This window comes from Trachinotus anak, unplaced genomic scaffold, assembly GCF_046630095.1.
Source record: "Trachinotus anak isolate AG129_WGS33_773 ecotype Australia unplaced genomic scaffold, CSIRO_AGI_Tana_v1 ptg000012l, whole genome shotgun sequence".
Classification (NCBI taxonomy): Eukaryota; Metazoa; Chordata; class Actinopteri; order Carangiformes; family Carangidae; genus Trachinotus; species Trachinotus anak.
In genome coordinates this window covers 20,425,876-20,435,352 of record NW_027273863.1, presented here as the reverse complement: position 1 = coordinate 20,435,352, position 9,477 = coordinate 20,425,876, and the positions used below count along the sequence as shown (strand labels likewise).

General features: G+C 42.4%; 1 protein-coding gene across 1 annotated transcript; it reads right to left on the bottom strand.

Moving 5' to 3' along the window:
• Positions 1-928: 928 nt before the first annotated feature.
• On the bottom strand, positions 929-8,147 carry LOC139628848 (E3 ubiquitin-protein ligase znrf2). The gene is made up of 5 exons (XM_071490953.1): positions 7,345-8,147; positions 6,068-6,163; positions 5,874-5,979; positions 4,093-4,194; positions 929-3,618 (listed from the first exon to the last, which is right to left on the bottom strand). The coding sequence occupies exons 1-4, from the start codon at positions 7,868-7,870 to the stop codon at positions 4,137-4,139; spliced, it is 786 nt and encodes a 261-aa protein (XP_071347054.1). The 5' UTR covers positions 7,871-8,147; the 3' UTR covers positions 929-3,618; positions 4,093-4,136.
• Positions 8,148-9,477: the final 1,330 nt, after the last annotated feature.

Sequence of the window (9,477 nt, the reverse complement as noted above, 5' to 3'; positions counted from 1 at the left end):
CACATTTCTCCTCCAGATCATCTGTAGCGTTAATGTTTCAGATGGAAGATGTACGTGCATATTCATTCATGTACATGTGAATACAGTCACACACAAACATTATACACAGGCAAAGTCAACAGTCCACACTGATTTATTGACCAGTTGCTAAAAAAATAAACACACAAAATGAAGTCTTCAGCTGCCTCTGCTAATCTGTCAGATGCATACTGGTCCTAACTATTTCCCTCAAGGTTTTTTTTTTGAGTCAGATGTATTTAAACGCAACTATGATCCACTGTGTCCTTGCTGATATTTCAACATGAAAGTGCATTCAATGGAGAATAATCAAATAAAATCGAAACGGGTCACTTTGGTACATCTCTGTAACTTGCATAATGGCACAATGTAAAATTTAGAGCTGATATGATAACTCAATCATCCGACTGAAAATTAATCGACAAAATCAAGTGTTTAAATCACTTTCAAACACAAATGCCGAATTCTCTCTAAATTCAGCTTCTTAAATGAGATTTCTTCCTTTGTCATAAATCACTGTAAACTAAATATGTCCTGGACACTTGGAGATGTCACCTCAGGCTCTGCTGAATTTTCACAATTGTGTGACATTTTAAGACAAAACTATTTGAGAAAGTAATCGGGAGATTAATCGGTACTGATTAGTGTAATTAGTTGGAGCCCAAATAGATTTAAAGCTCATGTGTAGCTATCTCTTTACATTGAAAAAAAGTTGTTCCATAGTCATTTCCTAAATAAAATGTATAATAACTTTGAAAGTAGTTTAATAGCATTAATAAATAATGGCACAAATGTTAAGTGTAATTTAAAAGTTCTTGTTTAAATCAAACTTTAGGGCTGACTGAACGGCACAAACAAGCACAAACACATTGCTGACACTTAAAGACACAAAACAGACATTCACAAAACATCTCTCACACATATTTATTGTAAAAAATACATATAAAAACAATTTCTGAGACATACAAAAGATTGGAGCTTAGAAACAGTATATTGAACAAACAAAGACCAAGCCATTTTCTTGAATTGCATTACATATTTACAATTTAATAAATAAAATTCAATTTGTTTTTATACCAGAGTAAAGGCAGATTGTCCATATCTTGGGGAAGCAGATACTGCTGTGGTGACTCTGAAAAACATTCTCATCTAATACATCGGTCTCGAAGCACAGGGCAGACCGGGGATCAGTGCCCTGTGATTCGAAACCAAGGACTTAGGGACATTTTTACAAAATACCATCCTTGGTTGGAGAGGAGCTAGTTTACACACAGAGCGTTTAGTTAGCATTGGTAAAAATTGAGGTATTGCACCACACAGCTTAGAGGGGTAAGAAAGTAAATGAGAGTAATGTGGGGTTTTAGATTGTCTGTTAGTTTTCATCGACAACCCAACCGCCACCACCACCCCTCCCCTCCCCTACCCCAAAAAACACACACAAACACCCCCACCCCTCCCCTCCCCTCCCAGCCAAAGTGTACAACGTCATAACTTATCACCACAACAAATGTAACATCTAATGATCAATGCACCTCGTCTTCCGCACTCGCTCACACAATGTCCCCAATGCACAGCCGGACTTTTGGCATCATTTTTCTACTCTCCGATACAAAAATATGAGAAACATGCACAGGGCTGCCCTCTAGTGGTGGGACAAGTCGTAGCACCTCATACTGCAAAACACCAGGGATCAGAAGAGAGAAAACAGAGGCTGGTGTGAATAAACTGGCCAGTAGGAAACCTGTGCACCAGCCTGACCTCTAAACGGATCCATACCGCTGTAGGAAAGAGACTGTAACACATGGTACACGCTCGCCTTCTGAGCAGGCAGCAACAGCAATCAATTCATGTTTTTGTTCTTTCCCAGTCCCCCCCCACCCACCCACCCACCCCCGGCCTGTGCACAACCTGCATCAGACAGCATCTGTTGAGCAGCCTTACTGTTGGGCCTCCACCTCAGTTCAGCCCCAAAAACACTACATATCTGTTTGCACAAGAACCCCGTCACCAGGCAAAGGCAATCAACACACACAAAACAAGGCAAAGGAAAGCCATTTAACACATTTAGCAATAATCATAGTCATAATGTGATGATATAATATCTAAAATCCCCAAAAAAAAAGAAAAAAAAAAAAGAGGAGAGGGGCAACTTATGTAATAATTAACCATCAGCTGTCCATAGCCTCCAGTGTTGGGGAGAGAGGCAGATACTACATGGTGTAAACATGCCCCAAAAATACATCCCTCAATCCCTCCGTCCCTTTTATCCCTCCCCGATCTGGCATTAATGTAACCAGATGGCGAAACTGTCGCTTGGGGTTTGGTCCAAAAATCCGGACTACACCCCAGAGAGCATTTGAGAATGAGGAGGAAGGGGGGAGACAGAACCCGAACCGCATTCAAAGTCGAACGATCGCCATGTTTCGTACCAATGCCACATTTAACGTGATGTTTGCCAGCGTGACTGTAGTTACAAACTAGCATTAAAAACTAAAAAGGTTAACCCGCTTGACCAAGCAGACTTCTGGGCAATTTACAGTAAACACACACACACACACACACAGTCACACACTCACATGCCTTCTTGAATATACACTCATTCTCAGGACATTTCCTGTCCCTGGTCATCATATCAACACATATACAAACACACTCTCACACACACACCCTTATCCCAGATCTTATGTGGGGTTAAAAAAAAGAAAAATTTGCCTTGAGGGACAAAAGTGCTCAAATTGGTGCCAACACCAGCGCTACTATGGCCCTATGAAATACCTACAACCTTCCAAAACACCCACCAAGTAGCAGCACATTAAACTCAGCGCTAACTAACCACCTACAAGAAACTGATCTATTGAGAAAAACAAATAGCCCCCAAACATCCCCTGAAATGTTTACAGGTAAAACAAAACACCTAGTAACAGCAGCCCCCCATTCACCAACAAGCCCTCAACCTCCAGCTCGTTCAAAGTAAAGCAATGTTTATGTGGTAACAGTTCACGCTTTCAGTGTGAGGTTGGTTCATTTGGGGTGAGCCGAGGAAAGAAAACATTCATCCGATGTATGACATGGAACAATACTGTTTTTGCAAAATACTTGATAATATGACCAATCCCACTTGAAGGGAGAAAAATACACAGGAAGAGGATCCAGAGTCACAGTTGAGGCAACTTTCATCGCATTCCTCCCCAAGTTCAAGATCTTTCTGGGGCGAGTTCCATCATTCTGGGATGATAATATCTATTTGACTTTTTTTTTTTTTTTTTTTTTTTTTAAATGTTCCGTGGATTCAAGCCAAGTCTGTGAGATGGGAAGGGAACTCCACTTCAGTTCCAACGTGGGTCTCAACGAAAGATTAGACGGAGCAGCTCTTTTTTTTGTTGTTGTTGTTGTTGTGGGAGTTTGGCTTGAAATGGTCGAGACTAAATTCAAATGGACTGATCCAAATCGAGAGGCGCTGGGTGTTGCTGACTGGAGCTTCCTCTTCGGAGCGTCTGCTTTCCACCCAAATATAGGTTTGGCGTCTGAGAGGGACAGGGGGCTTTAATTTGTTCAATGACACATCTTTATTGGGATTTTATTAGGATTCAGTGTAGTCTCCTGTGGAAAAAGAAGAGTAACCATTAGACAACGTACTGCATATTGTATTTAAATATAGTCTGCAACAGGCCCGGGCAAATGGTTGAAATCAATACCACACTAATAATATTTTATAATGAATTATATTATGACATGGAAAATGTGTGCAAAATCACATAAAATAGTTACACTAATGTTGAGTGATATGTCTGTTCTTCTGTTATGTATTATACCAAACACTTCGCACAACAAAAACTTAATTATATGTTATGCTGTAGCCAGTTCCACATTGATGAAAAGCTTTAACATTATGCTCGTGGTTTGATGAACTACTCTCCTGTGTTTGCTGGGAACTATAATCTACACCAAGGACACTTGGGTAGATTCTGTATTATGTTACAGACCTCTTCCACGAATGTATGTACTACTGTGCTGTCTCTGCACTAGCACTGCTGTGCACATCCTGGTCATTCAATAACTCTGACACACACATACCTGAGTCGGGTTGGTCACTGCGCGGAAAACTTGTGACCCATGAGTCAATCGAAGGGATGTTCAGGGCAGCAGGGTTTCACCTTGGACCAGGAATCGATGCAGCTACAGAAAGAAAGAGCAGAGACAGGGGTGGGGCCACCAAGACATTACACTTTTGATTAACTCATGTTAATATGCTTAAACCTCTGTGGTGGGTCTTCGATTGTGGTCTCTCCCACCAGGCGTAATCCACTTACTGACAATGTGAGACAAGACCAGATTTAATCATTGAAGTGGGTTGTGGGTAAGTTTAAATGCTCACTGGCTTGTTAAATGCAACGGAACCAGAGATAAGAAGTGTGATGGGCTGGTATTAATTTTTATTGCCTTAATTACGAATACAGAGATAAAACTGGTCAATTAATCGACTAGTCAACTCATTAATCAATTGATAATTTAAATATAAATCTAAATGCCAAATGTTTACTAGTTGCAGCTTCTAAACTGTGATCATCTGCTGCCTTTCCTCTTTCTCTGGACAAACAAAATAAGTATTTTAAAGACGTCCGGTTGAGGTTTTGGAAATGGTGATGCAAATTTTTCACTTCAAATGATCAATGAATTAATCGAGACAATAATTGGATTATACATAATGAAAATACTTGTTTGTTGTAGCCCTCCATTAACGCCAGTGTTAAAAAAATTTCAACTCTCACTGTGAAATTTCAGGTCTTTTCCGAATCATTGTTGGAGCAGAACGTCAGTTCCAGTCAAACAGACATAAACTGTGGTATGAAACTAACAGCCTGCACCTCTGGGGCCAAAACAAAAGACAGACATGTTGAATGGTTGCTTAATCTGAAATCAACTTAATGTGACCACTTAATTTGTGTCAGCTTTCTCTCTGCTGGTTATCCATCACAGCTAAACATCATATGTGTTGTTATTGCTGTCAGGGTAATGTTTTTGTTTTGTGGAGATAAAGTGTCGATTTTCAAATTAGTTTGCATTCACAACTGATTGGACACAGAATGATGGCATAACTTTGAAAAGAAAAGAAAAGCAGGCACCATCTTCACTATCATGGATTTCCTCATCTTGGTAAATTTCAGGCCGATATTGTACAACTTGGAATTTGGGAAAAACCAAAAGTGTTGAACATTACAACATACTTTGAAAACGAGAATGACTTGCACATGATTTGTAGTAAATGGGCTGAGACGAGTATAAACACTGTCGAGTCTTTAACAACTTCATGGTCATTTCTTTTTCCTAGCTGAAGTTTCAAAACTCTTTGTGACTACACATAATTAAACCGTAACAATGATGCAGCTGTTTTCACGGTAGTGAAACCTCAGTTGGTAAATGTTCACATCATTTACTGGTAAAAAAGAAAAGCTGTTACAAGGACAGACAAACTGTTGGTCCTTTCCTTACGTAAAGTGAACAGAACTCCCCTCTAATGGTACATTTATCTGTTCTATCTCATGTTCAGAATAGTGATTCTTGATGACTGGTGTGTGTCAAGGTAAGTTTTCAGAACATCATATCACAGAAAAGGACAACTGGTCTCTTTTCCGATATCTGCACTAGTGCACAACAACTTTTGCTTCCTTATTTTCTAAAATCTTAGTCCACTTACCACACTTTTTTCCCATGTGGAAATGGGCAGAAACATTTTCCCACCCTATGCAGAGCGCCTGTTTTTAATCTCACCTGCACTGTATTTTTTTTACCCTCCTCTTTTCACCTTTACCTGTCCGTTTCATGGTAATGCAAATACATTAACTGAGCTTCCTTACCTCTTATGGTAGACACAAAGGCAAGCCAGCCTAGCAATGGTCTCCCCCTGTACCAGATCCTCCAAACAGATGGAGCATTCTCCACTGTCTTTACTAAGCACATCCGCTGTGAACACAAACACACAAAACACATTTAGTCTTTCCAGCCCTTTAAACCAACAGTCTTTGGCGTATTTCTGTGATATGATACTTACTATTATAAGGTAGGGGAGGGGACGTGAGGCAGCTCAACAGGTGATCCTCGATCCGACCCCCAGGGAAAGGCTTTGAGCAGAAAGGGCAGCGAATATCTGCACAAAGTAGAGACACAACAGAGCTGAGTATGATGTGTTGTGTCACAGTGAGATATAAATGATGGCTGGTGTGCACATCACATCAAACACAAGTGCTGTGTTTGGACATTCAGACTACACAGGCTGACTGCGAAAACCGCAGAGCAGACTGAAACACAGTCAGTCCGTGTAGAGGCGTGTGAATGATGTTACCACAAATGTACCTGACCTAGAACAGTTTGAAGCTTCGTTTGACTGTATGCACCATGCAAAACAGTGATTCCAGTCTGAGCCATCTGTGGATGGGACAGACAGGCAGAAACAGTGCCTTGCTGCCCTACATTCTCCTCCATCCCTGAGCTGCTGCCAGCAGTGAGCGAGCATGTGAAGTTGTGACCCATTTCCCTACACTTGCTAGAGGGCTCGGCCTGGGAAACCCACCACACTGTTGTGTTTTGGCTCAAAAATGTCACGTCTCTGTGCATTCGATAATCTAAGGCAGACCGAGTGCACATTTCACTTCCCGACAACCACTGTCAACGGGCTTTGAGACATGAAAGAGCTTGTATGTCACCACTTCCAGTTTTACGCCATAGCTTTGCTTCATACAATAGGGTCTCTGATGATTTTAGTCAGCATGCAAGCACGGGAAAAGAGATCATCTGCTCAGGAATGTAAATTCCTCAAATAATCCATTTTAATTTCAGACTGGATAGATTGAGCATTGCACTGGGAGATATTTTGAATTCATTGTGTGATGCTGGACCAAATGTCTTGCAACAGTTTAGGTATCTTTTCTTGGCCTTAAAAGCCTTTTCTGGAGTCAAGTGTTCTTTTTTTTCCAGACTTAATTTTATCACTCATGATATTACTGTTATTTTCAAGTCACTCACTTCTGTTTTCAGTTTAATATCAGCTGTTTCATGAAAGCATCAACAGTCATACCCCAAATTTCGTAACATTTAGATGCTGATGCATTGGGTTATTTCGTTTTGCTCATATTATTACAAGTTTGAACGCGTCCATGAGCATGTCATGTTCCTGTATATGAGCTGTATTGGCATCCAAAGCAAACCACAGCTCATCAACTACCGATGGGGGCCAGCCAATTATTATACCAAGGGTTATTTATGCGGCACAAATAAGGACAATTAAGTGTATATAAGGTACTTCTGTACTGAGTTAATATGTTAACTTACTGCCATGGCGGTTGTTAACACGGTAGAGGCCGATCCAAGCCTCTGACACCGGCCGCTGGTGTGTGCCCCGGACACGGGCGGATCTTGCGCCAACACTGCGGGCGGAAGAGTGCCGATTCCCGGGCAGCCGCTCGGAAAAAGTGCGGTGGGGCGTGCGGCCTGTCTCCTCTCCGGGCTGATGCTCCGCGTCGACGGGAGCCTCCGGGCTTATATTCCCGTCTTCCTCGGGTTTCCCTTCGCTGTTGTTGTCGTCCGCAGGTGACGCTTGGCTAATGCTAGCGGGAATGCCGTGGTGGTCAGCGGGACTTCCGTCGGCGCTTGCCCCATGCTGCCCCAGGTCCGAGTCGCTGCCCTCCTCTGATCGGCTCCGATTGGCCTCCGTGTCCTCGAAGCTCCCAGAGAAGTCCACCATGAGGCTAGTGGGTCTGGTAAGGCGGGGTCGCCGGTAGGAATCCCGCTTTGTGCCATCTTTTCCGAGAGCAGAGGGAACCGGGTCTTCCTGTAGGCGACTGGCTCTCGTCCCCATCTCTAGCGGGCTAGCTAATTCAGCTGGCTAGCCGAGCTGCTGCTTCCTCAAAGCGAACCACCACAGAACAAGACGACGGGCTCACCTGGAAACGACCCTTAAACCGACAAATATTCGCTTGGTGACTTTAAATTAAAACAACTGCCTGGCAACAGAGCTATATAAAGACGGTTTATGTAGTTCGACGGTCCTTCTCCGGCCTCGGTTTGTCCTCAAGTCCACATTTTCTCTTTTGACGTGCCCGTTGTCGCTGCTGCAGCGGAAATACAGTATTTTCGTTTCCTCCTTTGAGCCGTATACGGACAGTTACGGTAACGTCACCATGTTGCTCAATCATTACCCCTGAACCGATGATTCAGTCACAGTGATTCATTGTTTACAGAGCAAGATAGTCGATTATACAATTGTGTTGAATTTATTCAGAACTTGTTTTTTTTAATTTTTTTTATACTTATTACTCACCGAGCATCTTATTAGGAACACCTTCACTGTGCAATAGGCTACCTTTGTATATACTCCACTGTTACTGTTCATCTGCCTCATCCAAGTGCTTTAAATTAATTAATTAATTAATTAATTATTGTATATATTGCTGCTGGTCTGATGATAATTAAAATCTCTTATGCTTCTACTAGGTAGGGCCTCCCCTTGCTCTCAAACAGCTTCATTTCTTCGTGGCATGGATTCCACAAGGTGTTGGAAACATTCCTCTGAGACTCTGCTCCTTGTTGACATGATTGTACAGATTTGTCACATTCATGCTGCCAGTCTCCCGTTTCACCACATCCCAAAGGTGTTTTTCTGGATTCAGCAGAAAACAGTTTGATATGACTTTTGCTTTGTGACATGCTGCATTATGATGCTGGAAGTAGCCATTAGAAGATGGTAAATCGTGGCCATGAAGGGACGTACACGGTGAACAACAACACTCAGAGAGGCTGTGGCATTCAAAAAACAATTGATCGGTATTAAGGGGACCAAAGTGTGCCAAGAAAACATTCCCCACGCCATGATGCCTCCACCAGCAGCAGCCGGGTCTGTTGTGACACAGCAGGTTGGGTCCATGGATCCATGCTGTTGATGCAACATTATGGATTTCTGCTGAAGCAGCAGAGATCCAGACTCATCAGACCAGCCTACGCTCTTCCAATCTTGATGAGCCTGTATCTGACACTGCAGCGTCAGATTTCTGTCCTTGGCTGACAGGAGTGGGACCCGATGTGGTCTCCTGCTGTTGTAGCTCATCCACCTCAAGGTTTGAGGTGTTGTTTATTCTGAGATGCTTTTCTGCTCATCACAGTGGTAATGAGTTGTTATCTGAGTTACTGCAGCCTTTCTGTCAGCGCCAACATGTCTGACACCAACAATCATATCAAGATTAAAGTCATTCATTTACTTGAGTCACATTTTTACCCATTCTGATGTTTGTTGTGAACATTAAAACCAGCTCCTTACATGATTTTATGCACTGCACCACTGCCACATGATTGGCTGATTGGATAATTGCATGAACCAGCAGGTGTACAGGTGTACCTGAACTGTCCAGGACTGAAAATAGTCCCTGTAAGAACTACACTATTTACTCCTGACTGAATGACGTTGGCTAG

Coding starts and splice junctions, on each gene's coding strand:
- LOC139628848 (XM_071490953.1), bottom strand. CDS start 7,870: ATGGGGACGAGAGCCAGTCGCCTACAGGAAGACCCGGTTCCCTCTGCT. Junction 5,980..6,067: donor CCCTCCCCTACCTTATAATA/GTAAGTATCATA, acceptor TTGTGTTCACAG/CGGATGTGCTTAGTAAAGAC. Junction 4,195..5,873: donor CTTTGTGTCTACCATAAGAG/GTAAGGAAGCTC, acceptor TTCTTTCTGTAG/CTGCATCGATTCCTGGTCCA.